This window comes from Macaca nemestrina, unplaced genomic scaffold, assembly GCF_043159975.1.
Source record: "Macaca nemestrina isolate mMacNem1 unplaced genomic scaffold, mMacNem.hap1 Scaffold_60, whole genome shotgun sequence".
In the NCBI taxonomy this organism is placed as follows: domain Eukaryota; kingdom Metazoa; phylum Chordata; class Mammalia; order Primates; family Cercopithecidae; genus Macaca; species Macaca nemestrina.
In genome coordinates this window covers 161159-177430 of record NW_027257767.1, presented here as the reverse complement: position 1 = coordinate 177430, position 16272 = coordinate 161159, and the positions used below count along the sequence as shown (strand labels likewise).

General features: G+C 34.1%; 1 protein-coding gene and 1 long non-coding RNA gene across 5 annotated transcripts in view; one reads left to right on the top strand and one right to left on the bottom strand.

Moving 5' to 3' along the window:
- The window catches only part of LOC139361552 (uncharacterized), a 41303-nt gene that overhangs the window by 14581 nt on the left and 10450 nt on the right, over positions 1-16272 (top strand). The window contains exon 3 of one of the 4 annotated variants that reach the window (XR_011619114.1): positions 15307-15412. The exons of the other annotated variants lie outside the window; for them this stretch is intronic. This is a non-coding gene — a long non-coding RNA (uncharacterized lncRNA). The remainder of the gene's footprint in view (positions 1-15306; positions 15413-16272) is intronic. 4 annotated transcript variants of the gene reach the window in all.
- On the bottom strand, positions 13945-15096 carry LOC139361554 (zinc finger protein 722-like). The gene is made up of 2 exons (XM_071090141.1): positions 14627-15096; positions 13945-14129 (listed from the first exon to the last, which is right to left on the bottom strand). The coding sequence occupies exons 1-2, from the start codon at positions 14790-14792 to the stop codon at positions 14026-14028; spliced, it is 270 nt and encodes an 89-aa protein (XP_070946242.1). The 5' UTR covers positions 14793-15096; the 3' UTR covers positions 13945-14025.

Below are 16272 nucleotides of genomic sequence, written 5' to 3'. Positions count from 1 at the left end.
CCCTTTCCTCCTTTGCAATACAGCATGGTGCCTTTAGGAGTAAACTGCCAACTCCTGGCCACTTCCTCAAAAGAGAAAGATGATTTTCACAAACGTATGCTTACTTCTGGCTTAGATGTTTCAAAAGATGGGTTTTGGTCTCCTGTGAAACAGGCTACTGAAAAGAATGGTGGGATAAACCTGAAAGACAGCTTGGGTATGCTGCTATCAGTGGTAAATGATTGTTACAGCAACAGAGAGACTGCACTACTACAGACAGTTCAAATGTGTAGGAAATGATTACAGCCTTTTAAGAAGAAACATGGAATTTAACTGAAAAATAATCACACCATTCCAGACATATCCTAACCACAGATTTGAGAGGCTCTCAGAATGTCTAGCACAGACAATAGGTTTCAGACTGTCAGGATGAAACCACATTATAAAGATTGTGACATATAGCTTTTTTTTTATTGTTAAAAAAAAAATCAACCAAGGAATACAATGTGTACAAAATATCAGGATAACGTGGTCCAATAAAAAAATTAAAAATTACAGAAAGCAACCATAAAACATGGAGATGTATAAAATAATTTTAAAAATTCAAAATAAACTGAATAATGCTCAAAAATCAGGGAAATGAGATTATCAACAAAAGTTAAAATAGCAAAGAAACAAATTGTGGAGGTGAAAATTACAAGAAGAAATAATGACTGGGAAATTCTCAAATTTAAGAAAAAGGGATGTAAAAAATCAAGCTCAACAAACTCCAACTAGAGTACACACAAAGAAATTCATAACAAGACACATATACAAGAGAAGATTTTAAAAGTCAGACAAGCTGAGACTATTGAGAGCAAGTGAAAAGTGATGTGTCATTTGTAAGTGTGCTCGTATGACCATTGAATTTATCCATGAAAACCTTGCAGACCAGAAGGGAATTGTGACATATGGTCAAACTGCTGACAAAAAAGCTTTCAAGCAATGCTAACATAACTTTCAAAACTTTTCTACCAAATGAAAAATATAATAACCTTCCTATAAAACCAAATGCTGCAAAGTATATCAGCACTATACTTGCCTCATAAGAACTAATGAAAGGAATCACTTTCATTTAAAAAAATGATGCTAGAAAACAACACATAATTACATAAAAACATATAATTATCTAGAAAATACGTGCACGTACACAAAAATAAAATTCTGTAGCATTAGCATAATGATGTTGTAAACCGTTTTAATTATTCTCTAAAATTTTAAAGATAAAAGCATAAAAATAATCATAAATATCTGTCAGTGTGTATTTAACATAAGATAAAATTGATATCTGTAACATAAAGTTGAGGACAAATATAATAAGGAAAAATTTTTGCACACAACTCAAGTTATTTTTTACCAGATTAAAATATTCTGTTGTATCTTTGAGTTTTATATAATCACCAAGGGGTCCACAGAGAAAATGCCTATATAAATACACAAAAGAAAATAATAAAGCAGTGAAAGCATATCAACATGAATATCAAAAAGACAAAAAGGAAAACAGAAAGAGAGAAGAAAAAGCTAAAGAAACCAAAACAATAAAATGGCAATAGTAAGTACTTCCTTTTCATAAATCTGTTGAAATAGTAATTAAATAAAGTTCCAAATCAAAAGGCATACACCAAATGAAAAGGTTTATGAAAATTATTTAGAGGCCTGGCATGATGGCTCACACCTATAAACCCAGAACTTTGGGAAGCTGAGGCAGGCGGATCACGAGGTCAAGAGATTGATCCCATCCTGGCCAACATGGTGAAACCCCATCTCTATGAAAAATACAAAAATTAGCTGCGTGTGGTGGTGCGTGTCCTAGTCCCAGCTATTAGGGAGGCTGAGGCAGAAAAATTGCTTGAATCCGGAAGGCAGAACTTGCAGTGAGCCAACATCGTGCCACTGTACTCCAGCTTGGTGACAGAGTGAGACTCCATCTCAAAATAATAATAATAATAATAATAATAATAATAATTCAGAAGCCAAAACCAATTTTGTTTGTCTACAAGAGTCACTTTATATCTAATGGTGAAAAGTGACTAAAACTGGCAGGATGGAAGTAGTTATCCTCTGTAAATATTGACCAAATGAGATCAGGAGAGGTCAAGATTATATTACATGAAATATACCTTAAGTCAAAAATTATCATATTTTATAAAATATACTTTAGGTTAAAAGTCACAAGAGACAAAAAAGGACATTAAACAATAAGAAAGGGGTTCATTCACTGGGAACCTATGACAAATGTATGTATACATGTATTCGTGTACAGGGGGTTGGGTGTGTGTCTGTCTCACATGGTTACATATAAAGCAAATATTAACAGAATTGAAGCAATAGATAGGTAAAAGAATATTTCAATATCTCACTTTCAGTAATGAATAATAAAATATGAATAAAAATTGATAGGAGGGCAGAGGACTCCAGAGCAGATGAAGAAAAGTATGCCTTACGGAGTAGAGAAATCATACCTCAATGACATCAGGTTACATGCCCTTCTCAACAGCTCATAAAAATTATCTTGAACAGAGCACTTGTTAGGCCACAAAAGAAGTCAAAAGTTTTTTTTTAATTGAAATTTTACAGATGTATAACCAAAATGGACTGAAAGTGTAAGTCAATAACTGGAAGAAAAGTGAAAAATTCACAAATACACGGAAACACTCGCTTAAGCATTCTCTTCTTCAAAAGTTGGTATAATTAATATTGTGAAAATGCCCACACTGCCCAATGTGATCTACAGGTTCAATGCAATTCCTTCTAAAATTCTAATTTCATTTTTGCAGAAATAGAGACAGCAACCAAAAAGTCATATAGAATTTCAAGGCACAGTGAAGTGACCAACCATCTTTAAAAGCAGGAACTGTGTTGGCGGTATCACAGTTCTTGATTTCAAAAGACATTATAAAGCTATAGTAATTAAAACAGTTTAGTATGGGCATAAAGGTGAATGAATAACTAGACCAATAAAATATAATACAGCACAAATATAAACTGTCACATATACAGTCACATGAAGTGTTATTTATTAATGAATGCCAATAGATGAGAGCAACCCAAAGTTCCCTCAGCAAATGAATGGATAAATATAATATAGAATATAAAAATAATGGGATATTACTCAGTTTTCAAAAAGTAGAAAATATTCTAACAGCTATAACAAAGATACATCTTGACAGCATTATGCAAAAGGAAATAAGACCACCACAAATAGACAGAGACTGTATTAATCCATTTATATGAGGTATCTAAAGGACGTAGAAACACAGAGAAAGCAGTAGTATTTGTAGAGGACCAGGCAGTGGGGGAAATTGGTAGCACTTTAGCGTGTATTGCGATTTAGTTTTGCAAGACGAAAACATTCTAGAGATATGTTGCATAACAATATGAATATACTTGGCATGATTAACTGAATGCTTAAAAATATTTCAGATTGTAAATTTCAAGTTATGTGTTTTTGATAATTAAAAATAAATAATAATACCTAAAGGAGATACAGAGCTATGATGCTTTTTAAAAATTATCTTCAAATCACAGGTGTTTCTCCCACACAAAAATAATGTAAGTTGACCAATAGATATTGAAATTAAGATAATTTCTATGATTACTCATCTGAGCAGCATAAAACAACCACTGAAAACCAAACAACAGAATATAAAAGTCATAGACACTACAGGGGGAATATTTACACAAGCAAATAAACACAGAGATAATTATATTGGGAACAGACATATGGCTGACTCATATTTGACTTTTGCCCCACACTGTCTTAAAAGTGTAGAGCTGAATATTGCCTTACAAAATGACAATATAAAATGGCTAGACACAATGGCTCATGCCTATAATCCCAGCACTTTGGGAGGCCTAGATGGGAGGATCCCCTGAGGTCAGAAGTTCAAGACCAGCCTGGCCAAAGTGGTGAAACGCCATCTCTACTAAAAATATAAAAATTGGCCAGGTGTCGTGACTCATGCCTGTAATCCTAGCACTTTGGGAGGCCAAGGCAGGCTGATCATCTGAAGTCATGTGTTCGAGACCAACCTGACCAACCCTGTCTCTACAAAAAATACAAAATTAGCCAGGTGTGGTGGCAGGTGCCTGTAATCCCAGCTATACAGGAGGCTGAGGCAGGAGAATCACTTAAATCCGGGAGGCGGAGGTTGTGGTGAGCTGAGATCACACCATTGCATGCTAGACGGGGCAACAAGAGTGAAACTCCTTCTCAAAAAGAAAAAAAAAAAATTAGCCGGGCACAGTGGTGCACACCTGAAATACCAGCTCCTTGGGAAAATGAGGCAGGAGAATCACTTGAACCCAGGAGGCAGATTTTGCAGTGAGCTGAGATCACATCAAAGCACTGCAGCCTGGGTGACAGAGTGAGACTCCATCTCAAAAAAAATTATAAAATAAAAACTAAAAGAATTACCTGATGTCAAGAAGCATACTGTAAAACACAAAACACAGAAATACAAAATTTCAAAACAAAATTAAAACATGAAATTTGAAACTTATCAGATACCAGCAAGTAGAAAAATACATTCATGAAAAAACTCCTAGAAGGGTAACATAGGAAAAAAAAAAATACAAAGGTTATTTGAAGAATAAAGGGGCCAAGAGTTTCTCGTATTTGAACGTGATGAAAATAAAAACACTATCAACCAAGAATACTTGATCTAGAAAGTTACTTCAAAAATAAGGGAAAAATAAAGACTTTCCAAAATAAACAAAATGTAAGGGTGTTCATCACTGCTAGTACACTCCCACAAGAAATGCAAAACTGCGCCACAACTAGCAGCTCATGCCTATAATCCCAGAAATTTGGAAGGACAATATAGGAGGATTGCTTGAGGCCAGGAGTTCGTGACCAGTCTGGGCAACATAATGAGACCTTGCCTTTAAAAAATGCTAGAAAGAATCCACTATGTTGAAAATCAAAGTAATGCCACACAATATCATAAATCCATATTCAAAATATAAAGCTCTTCATTAAATGTAAATATATAAACAGATATAGAATTGTTTACTATCGTAATGATGGTGCATAAAACTAAAATTCTGCTATAGAGTTTGAAAAAATATATAAATTTGTATAAATCTGTTACTAGATATACAATAAAAAATAACTTGTGAATTTAATAACAAACTAAAGGGTGTAAAGAGCTACAGTTTTCATATTTGATTGAAGTTGTTATGAGATCAAAATACATTGTTATAACATTAAGATGTTTTATGTAATCTCCATTATTCAAGGTGCTCGCAAAGAAAATATTCATAGAAAGTATGCAAAATAAAATGACAAAATAATCAAAACTTGTCACTAAAAAACAACAGAACAAAAATGAAGGCAGTCAAACAGGAGATGAGGGAAAACCTATCTACAAGAAAAAGAGAAAACAGTAAGAACCAAAATAGTAGTAGTACATTCATTTCTTAAGAAATTGTTTCAATAAAAACAGTGTAAACTACTTAAAGAAATACAATGGCTAAACAAACAATATTATAAAATACACAATCTACAAGAGACTCACTTTAAACAGTCAAACAGGCTGGAAGCAGAATTTTAAAAATCCATGCAAATAGTAACCATGAATGGGTCATGTGGTCATAATTATATTAGAGAAAACACACTTTAAGTCAAAAACCAGAACGAGAGGCAAAGACTGATATTATATAATGGTAAAATAAGTCTACTTACTAGGAATTTGTAACTGTTATAACTATCTATATGTATATGTAACTATAAAATCAGGCTCCCAAATATATGAAGCAAATATTGACAGATATGAAGAAAGAAATGTACAACAACATAGTAACTGCAGACACCAAGATCCCATTTTCAGTAATGAATAGAAAAACCAGAATAGAAAGTATAAAACTAAACACACTCTACAACATACTCTTGCTCAAGGGTCAAATAATTTAATTTTGTTAACATGTCAGTATAACCCACAGTGGTGAACAAATTCAAAATAATCTCTATCAAAATCCCAATGTTACATTGTTTTGTAGAAATTTATTTTAAAATTTATTTTAAAATTTGATCAGAAAATATAACTAAAGGAGAGAAATGCTGATCAGGTAGAAGATAAACAAAAGCATTCTCTTTTCAGTACATTTCTTCCATATTCCATTTCTTTGTCTGATAGGAAAGCCTATTTCTTTACCTCTCAAAATACCCTGTCTTTGTGTGTGAAAAGCCTATGTTTCAAGTAATGTCACCAAGGAGATAGTTTTATCAGGGAATAAAATAAACACCTTTTAGTGGTACTTCCCAAAACTTGACTTCTAATCTTGTATTGTCCACTCTGTATTCTTTATGACATAAATGTGTCTTCATTTTCTCTACTTTTCTGACTCTTCCTATAAGTGATTCTGAACATCAAAGGTATTTTTCTAAGTTCCTTCTTAAATTCTCTGAAATTTTAAAATCCATTCATTATTTTCTTACGTTTGAGTATTTCAATGATTGTTTTGCTAACATAAATTACTATGTTTCTTAAGTTTTATTTGCCCTTGTTAAACATAATTTAAATCTATAAAAACAAAAAGGAAAAGTAATAGTCCTCACCAGTTCGTACTGCCTCACTCTTGGCCTAATTTTGTCATTTATATTAGCCACGTCTGAAAAGATTTGTGTTTGCAACACTTTATAGATTTAAGTCCCAGGTCTGCCACTTGTTTTCTGTGATGATAGTGCCCATCACATATGGTTGCCTTATACATTAAAGTGATAAAACATGGCAAGAACAGAGTAGGCATTTACTACAATAGACTACTCTACTGTGTGAGGTTACTCCAATCATAGACAATAGTTTTAATTGAAGAGTTTCAACTTGTAAGGTAAATAAATAAATGAGAAATAAAAAAAAAGAAGATAAACAAAAGAAAACCTGGATAACATTACAGATTCTATTAGTCCATTTTACATTACTATGAATGAATACCTGAGATGGAGTAATTTATAAAGAGGTTTATTTGACTCATGGTTCTGCAGTCTATAAAAGAAGCATGGTGACAGCATCTGCTTTTGGTGAGGGTCTCAGTAACCTTAGAATCATGACAGAAGGCAAAGGAGGACCAAACATTTCACATGGTGAAAGAGGGAGCATGTTCAAGGCAGATGTGCCGAATGCCCTTAAACAACTAGCTCTCGTGGGAACTAAAAGAGTGAGAACTCACTCATCACCAAGGGGATGGTGCCAGTTCATTCATGAGGGATTCTCTCCCATGACCCGAACACCTCACACCAGACCCCACCTCTAACACTGGGGATCACATTTCAACCAAGATATGGAGAGGACAAACATCCAAACCTTACCATAGACCAATTAGACGTAACAGACATGTACGGAACTCTCCAGTCAAAAACAACAGAATACACCATATTCTTCATTCTGGTAAGACACATAACAAGTCTTATTAAACTTAGGAAGACCAAAATCATACAATGTATGTCTTCTGACCAAAATGGAATGAAACTACAAGAATGAAGCTACAAGAAGAAAAGCAATGTGCTACTGAAACAAAGACAGATAAATGATGCTGAAAACTGAATATCTACACTGAAAAACTTAAGTTGGATTCTTTCCTTGTACCATATACAAAAGAAGTTTTTAACAAAATAGCTAAACTTCAAAATATATAAATAATATAACTCTTAGAAGAAAAAACAGGGGTAAGATATGACATTGGTCTTGGTACTGATTTCTTGGATATGACATCAAATTCATGAGCAACACAGAACAGAAAAATTGTATTACATTATACTTCAAAATTTCTGCACATCGAAGGAAACATTTGGTGGAGTAACAATGTCACTTAAGAAATGGGTGAAAATATTTGCAAACCACATGTGATGGGAGTTAATATGTAGCATAAATAATTCTTAAAAATCAACAAAAGTTGAATAACTTGATTTAAAAATAGACAAAAGACTGAACTGACATTTCTCCAAAAATACATAAAAATGGCAAAAAGCATTTGAAAGGACGCTTAAAATTACTAATTTGTAGATAAATGCAACAAAATCACCTCACAACCATTAGACTGGCCATTACAACTTTAAAAAGAAATATCAAGTTTGTTGAGGATGTGAAGAAATTAAAACCCATGTGAAAAAAATGTAGCTAAAAAATATTATGAATACTCCTCAAAATATTAAAAAGGAAAGCATCCTATAATCCAGCAATCCCACTTCTGAATCTACATCCAAAATATTCAACACCTGACCTGGAAAACATTTGAATATCCATGTTTGTTGTATCATTATTCACAAAAACCAAAAGGCAGAAACAATCTTTATGTCCCTGGACAAACACATTTTTAAAAGTGCTGTATACACACAAGGGAATATTATTAAAGGATATCTTGTCACATTTCAAAATAAACTTTGAAAATATTCTGTCAACTGAAATAAGCCAGTAACAGAGTCATTATACTATCTGATTTCACTTATATGAGATATCTTTAGTAGTCAAACTCAGAAACAGAAAGTGGAAGGGTGTTTGTCCAGGGCTGGAGAGAGGGTAAAATGGGCAGTTGTTACTTAACGTGTATTGAGTTTTAGTTTTGCAAGATGTAAAAGTTCTAGAGGCCTTTTGTATCACAATATAGTTATCATGACTGAAATTTACACTTTTTAAAGACTGGGTCTCAATCTGTTGCCTGGGTTAGAGTGCAGTGATGTGACCACAGCTTACTGCCATCTCCAACTCTCAGGCTCAAGTGATCCTCCCACCTCAGCCTCCCAGGTATCTGAAATTAGAAGCACACGCCACCATACCCAGCTAAGTTTTCTAATTTGTTGTAGATATCGGGTCTCCATATGTTGCTCAGGCTGGTCTCACACTCGTGGGTTCAAGCAATGCTCCTTCCTCAGCCTCCCAAAGTGCTAGGATTACAGGCATGAGCCACCATACCTGGCCATAAAGTGTACACTTAAAAACAATTAAAATGGTAAATTTTATGTTTTGTATTTTCATGACAATTAAACTTTTTTCAAAGGATAACTAAAAAGTCATACAGAAATAAAACTTTCCAAAAATTACCTTCAAATCACAAAAGTGTTTCTCTTGTACAAAAAAAAATTCATTAAACACATGGTGAAAATAAGTGAAAAATAATTTAAATGACTACCAGTCACCTGGACAGGGTAAGTCAACCAAGAAAACAAATATAGTAGATAAGCCATAACAAAACTAGAGTCATATTTATAGGTAAAATCACATACATATAACTTAACTATGATAGGCATATGGCTGATTCATCTTTTAATTAAACCCCATACTGACATAAAATGTACATTCGAAGTTGCACATTGTCTAAAATTGTAACACATAAATGAAACAAAAAAACAGTAAACTGATGTCAAAATTCTATACAAAAAATGAAATTTCAAAATTTAGTAAGATAAATATTTACCCATAAAATGTGAAATGCAACATTGATGTACCATTTAAAAAGTATTTGTCCAAATAACTAAAATTATCAACCATGTGCACTCATGGAAAGCAGGTATTTTAAATCATTGATATGGAGTGTATGGCAGTAAAATTTCATAGAAACTGCACTATACCATAAATAAAAGGTTCTAATAAAAATATTTTAATGAGTAAGCATTTAAAAGACATGAAAGGTAATTTTTAGTATGTTTTAATATATTGATGCTATTCTTACACAAAATAATACTGTTGTAATTTAACCTTTAGAAGCATATAATAGTGTTACATTTCTAAATAGAAAAAACTATATATGTTTTGTAAAATAAAGTGAGAGTCACTGATATATAAAATAAGTATTTGGAAATAAATCATATTATCATTTAGATGTAGACTGAAGAAAGTGGGTGGAAATCCTATGATTCCTTTTTGCCTGCAGTAAAAATTTTACAAGTGACTGGTAAATACGAGGTGCCTACTGATTATCTGATATGCTTCAGACATCACATGTAAATTCTGGCATATTGTTCTGAATGTCTGAATATAAAATTACAACTCTGAAATAGAAAATAGAAACAAAGCATTCAAGAAACTTACATCAGTACACTGTTAGAATAGATGGTGCCTGGCTTCTGTATGATCCCATAGCCACAAAAAAAGTGTAGGTTATCCCTGATAAAAGTGTCTTTATGAGAGAGTGAGCATGGCTCACACCTGTAATCACAACTAAATGATACAGGAAGGTTGCTTCAGGCCAGAAGTTCCACATCAGCCTGGAAATATAGCAAGGTCCCATGTCAAAAAGCGTACCTTTAAGAAACATTTGGGATCCAGGGGGGAAGTTGTGAAACCCTGCTAAAGCTCGAGATTGAGAAGCATCCATTGTAGAAGGCAGGCCCTCATTCAGGTGGCAAACTAGACGACTCCTGGTTTTGGCTACACAGCAAGAAATGGTCTACCCAACTCGATCCCACTGAGAATACTGAACAGACTCTATAACCATTTGAAACTCAGGCACAGTCTGGGAATCGTCCTGTCTGTCCAGAGACCTTGGAAGAGACACCCAAGGCCTGCAGACCTTGGCCTTTACTGTGGTCCCTGAAACAGTTCAGTGACTCAGTTCTAGCTTCCTTTGTCACAGCTCATGGCCAGTCCTGTCCATTTAGCAAGCCACACAGTGACCTGGGAAAACCCGCCCAGGTGCTCACTGGGAGCCACACACTCATCCACACCCTGATAATAAGACCCACCATATATAGACTTAACTACAGACATCTGTCCTTGTTTCTGCCCTATGGACCCAAGTTCTGAAGGAAATCCAGTCTGCCCAGGAATAAGACAGGGATCACAATCACCCAAGACCCTGGTAACAAGACAACCGAAGGCAGACCCAGCAGCCTTGTGACCCAGCTACAACCCCTATTCACTACAAACCCTGAGGGCATCCCATCCCCTGGGGGAACCAACAAGAGAAGATCTTTACCTCTTGGAACCAGATTATAAAAACTTGAAAAGGTGTTTGCTTCTTCAGATTCACAGGCACCAATGCAAGGCCACATTGTACCCACCACCAATGCTTTTATTTTAACATAGCACTGAAAGTATGTGACAAAATTTGTCAAGTAAAATTATTTGAAAAGTTATTCAAGTTGAAGACAAGAAAAAATGTTGCTGTTTGTAGATGACATGATGCTATATACAGAAAACTATAAACAGTAAGCCAAAATCTGTCTAAGCTAATAAATGCACTCCATATATTAGTAAAATATAAAATTAACATACAAATATCAGTTATGGTTTCATGCACGAACATCAAACTACCTGATTTAAAAAAGCAGAAAACAATCTCATTTAAAATAACATTAAAGTGATAAATTTCTAAGGAACAAATCTAACCAAGGAGGTAAAAGATCTTTATACTGAAAGATATAGGTATTGATGAAAGAAACTGAAGAAGATACAAGAAACATAAATTTATCCCACATTTATAGATTGGAAGAATAAATATTGTTAAAGTACCATATTATCCAAAGTCATCTATAGATTCAGTGAAGTCCCTATCACAATTCCAGTGGCTTTTTGCACAGTAATACAAAATACAATCCTAAAATGTATATGAAAGTACAATAGATCTGAATAGCCAGAGTAATCTTGAGGAAAAAATACAAAGCAAAGAGACATCATACTTTATGATTTCAAACTATATTTAAAGACTACACTAAGAAAAATGGGATGATAAGCATGGAAAAAAATGGACACAAAAACCAACAGAACAGAATAGAGAGCCCGGAAATAAACCCATGCATACAAGGTCAACCCTAAACAAGTGCACCAAAAACACACAGTGAAAAATGTATAGTGTCTTCAGTACTCAGATCTGGGGAAACTGGATACCCACAAGCAAAACATTAAAATTAGATTCTTTTTCTTACACCATATGAAAAATTACCTTGATTGAAGACTTAAATACAAGACATGAATCCTGAAAACTCCTAAAAAATAGGAAGAAATCTTGATAGTCCTAGCAATATATTCTTTTTGCCTCAACACCAAAAGTACAGCAGCAAAAAGAGATATAAACAAGCTGAATTGCATCAAACTATAAAGCTTTTGCACAGAAAATAGAATAAAATAAATTTATGAAATGGGAGAAAATACTTGCAAACTATACATGTAAGAGAATAATATATGAAAAATAAGGAACTAGGCAAATCCAAAGCCAAAACAATAATAAAAATAACCCAATTGAAAAATAGGCAAAAGACTGAATTCATATTTTAAAATGAAGACACAAATGGCCAACAAATACATGAAAAGTTACAAAACATCACCAATCATCAGGCAACTGCAAATCAAAACCATGATGAGCTATCACCTCACATCTGTTAGGATGGAATAGAGTTGTATAGATATATCTATCTCTATATGAGCTATATACATATACACACATACACACACATCTTTACATATATATGTAAATAAATATAACGATTATTGATAAGAATGTGAAAAAAAATTCTATACACTCCTGGAGAGTTTTAAATTGGTAGAGTCAATATAAAAACCAATATGAATGTTATCTGAAAAACAGAAGTGTCAGGCAATCTAGCAATCCCACTTTTGGGTATATAATCAAAGGAAACAAAGCAAATATTTCCAAGAAACATTTGCACTCCCAAGTTCACTGCATTATTCACAATTTCAAATATATAAAAAACCCTACATGTTTGTGAATGCCAAATGGATAAAGTAATTATGGACCAAATAGACAATAGAATATTATTCAGCCATAAAACATAATGGAATCTTGCCATTTCAACAACATGGATGAACCTGAAGGACATTGTACTACATGAAATAAGAAATGCACATTAAGAGAAATACTGCTTGTTTTCACTTATACAAGAAATATGAAAAGGCTGAACTTATAAACTCAGAGTCCAGTGTTAGTTGCCAGGGACTGGAGGTGAGGAAAATGAAGGATACAAACTTTCAGTTATAAGATGAATAAGTTTTAAGGATATAATACATAGCTTCATGACTACTGTTAACAATGTTTTGTATGCTTAAAATTTGCTAAGGCAGTAAACAGGTGTTCTCACTACAAAAAAAGGTACTAAGAGTAGACATGTCTGTTAATGTGATCGTACTAATTATTTCACAGGGTATACACATAGCAAGTCATTACATTATACACAAAAAATATGTAGTTATACAAAAGTAATTTGTAAAAAATCCGCAATATATATGCACATACATATATACACAGGCACATGAATGACACAGTCCAGGTAAGCTTCATATTAAACAAGATAAAATTATAAAATAATAGTTATTAAAAATAAGGTCACAAATGGGACTTTAATATGTGCTCAGCAACGTTGTAAGCTCCCTAATGGCATAGTATATTTGAGCAATGTACAGAGTAGATAAATTAAACTATCTTACAGTTAAGGAATTAGGGCATGTAGACCTTAAATGACCAACTCAGTTCATACTAAAAAAAGTGAAGTAAAATCATATTAGATTTTTTTTTTAGTTTGGGCATATGCTTAGTATTCTGATGAAATTACCGAGTATGAATTTCTGTAGAAACACATTTGAAACCTCATAGGTGAAGAAAATTTTAAAGCAGAAAACTCATAACACCTGTCCCTGGTGTTCCTGGAATTTCTGAAACAAATCCCAATATCACCACTACTCTCACAAATTTCAGCCATGATTCAAAAGGGGAACTTAAAAATGGCTTGCCATGGTTTCTAAAAATATATATTTGTATGTCCCTAAAGGCAACAGAAAAGCAGTCAGATCATGCAGTCCCTCATATGCCATGAAAAGGACTTTGCCTCTCAATGTAAACATGAAGGAGGATCACTAAAGGGAAAGTAGAATCCATAGAGCATTTAAGGGCATGAGACAGAAGATGCCCCTGTATGAGAGAAAGAGAAAGAAACCCAGGCTTCTCACAAACTATTTCCATTGAAAGGCAGGCCTCCCAAATCACATTTTAAGGTCTGGCTTCCTCATTGACCTTGGACCTCTCATCTGTCATCTGCTGTGCCATCTGCTTCATTCACTCTCACTTACCTGGGTGTTTTGCTACTGTCTCATGTCTCTTCACATTCCAAGGCTCTTTCCTTTCTTCCAGACAGGTGATCAGCTCTGGCTTAGAGACAGCAATACCTGTTTTATTTTAAAAAGTAATTGTTGCTGTGATTTTCCAATTATCAACCTAGTACTATCTTTAGTAGGGAAAAGAAGACATAATAGAAGTCTAGAAAATCCCCAAATACTGTTTCATGACAGAACCTCCAGAATATTTAGGACACATTTTAAATTTCTGGGTCTTTAGCTCCACTACCCATTATTACTGAATCAAAAATTAGTGGGGGCAATAGGATTTTCAGGTGTGGGCAACAATATTTTAGGCCACCAAACTTCTGGAATTACCACTTATCTATAATTAAAAACACAGATCAGCTCAGGAAAGGGGAAAGTTCAGGTAAAAATAGAACATCTTCAAGAATTTCTTTTCTACAACAACGAATCTCCAAGATGGTCTTGAAAGAAGGAATCTAAAATACATTCATGGAAAGCAGAAACTACAAAAAACATTCTACAAAGGACGGAAATGAAACCCTTGTGGTATATTAGGAAAAATTTATTGAAATTATCCTCACCCAGGGAGACCAGGTTTCTGTAGTTCTCTAACATCACATTCCTATACAAATCCTGCTGAGCAGTGTCCAGACATTGCCACTCCTCCACAGAGAATTCTATGGCCACATCCCTGAATGTCAACAGTCTCTGAAAAAAACAAACACAAAAAAATGTACACAAACACATGTTTATCAAGTGGCCATAGGCATAATTCTTAATTTGACTCAAGATGAAAAGAGTGAAGAGGACTGATTGCGACTTGTATGATTGCCTAGAGTCACCTAATAAAATACTTTTCAACACAGAAATATTATCTCCTGGAGGAAAGAGGATGGAATAAGATCTCTAACACCAGTGTATCAGCGTATGCTTTTCCGTATAATAAAATATAACATTAAGAGCATGAACACAGACATACATTTTTGAGGACTATATTTACATCGTACAGAGTAAGTTGTATGTATTTTTCAGATGAAAAAGTCATGGCTAAATAGAGGGTACTGCTCAAATTTTAATATGCACAACAATAAACTGAAGATCTGATTATGCAGATTTTGTTTCAGGAGATCTGGGATAAAGCCTGAGTTTCTGAATTTCTAACAAACTCACCAGTGATGCTAACGTTTCTGGCCTACAAAGAATGTTGTGTTAAACACCCAGTCAGTGGCAGAGCCTGGGCTTATCCCAGTTTTTCTGACAGGTAAACAATGAGATCCTTCATTTTTCAAAGAAAGATACTTGTAAAGAGAATCAAAGAAGACAGGGGAGCTTCCAAATTAAATGTGATGGTTTATGCACATCAGCTGGTAAGTGCCCCCAAGGTACTAAATAATAAAGGGAAAGGCAATTAATTCTATAGCAGAAAAATCTGTCAGAGATCTCTTTCTCCAAGTGAATGAAATTAACACCAACTATAACAGGACAAGTTTTTATTGTGTGCTGAGGCAGAGGACACATCACCACTGCTGTGATACTGACCCCCCCAAAAGGTAAGCTATAATCTCAATCTAATCATCAAAAGACGTCGAGTATATGAAAAGTCCAAGCAACAGATAGCTCCCGTGTTCTGTAATCTCTAATAGTGTATTTAAATAGTCTTTACTTAGCATCCTAGAGAGTAAGTATCTCCAACTTATTTTTCTTAGAACTTTCTGAATTAATCTGGGCAATAAATGCCATTCTGTTCAAATGTGTATTTTCTTAATCCTCTTCTGCACAGAGCTGATGAGAAACACAGATGGAACCTAAACAGTACATGTTCTCCTTCTTCACTAATATACAAGGGCTCCAGCCCTTCCCCAATAGGAATCTTGATTATCCACACCTTCTCATGTTCAACAGCCATAAAGGGAACATTTTAAATATTACAGGTCATAAATTCATGGTGAGAATTCTGCATGGCTTGTAAGAAGGCGAGATAAAGAGAATGTGGAGAAGGCTCTGGTATATAGCAAAGAAAATTTCCAGAAGCCCCTGACTATTAGAAGAAAAGAGAAAAAAAATAGATGAAACAAATTCTTTAAGGAGGAACAGCACAAATAGAGGAGTAAAGGTTTGCTAGTTCTAAACACATGGAATTCCAGGAAGCAGAGTGGACGCAGCTCAATCTAAGACATTCACCAGAGAACAAGCCATTTCTTCTTCTTCTTCTTCCTCTGGGATTCCC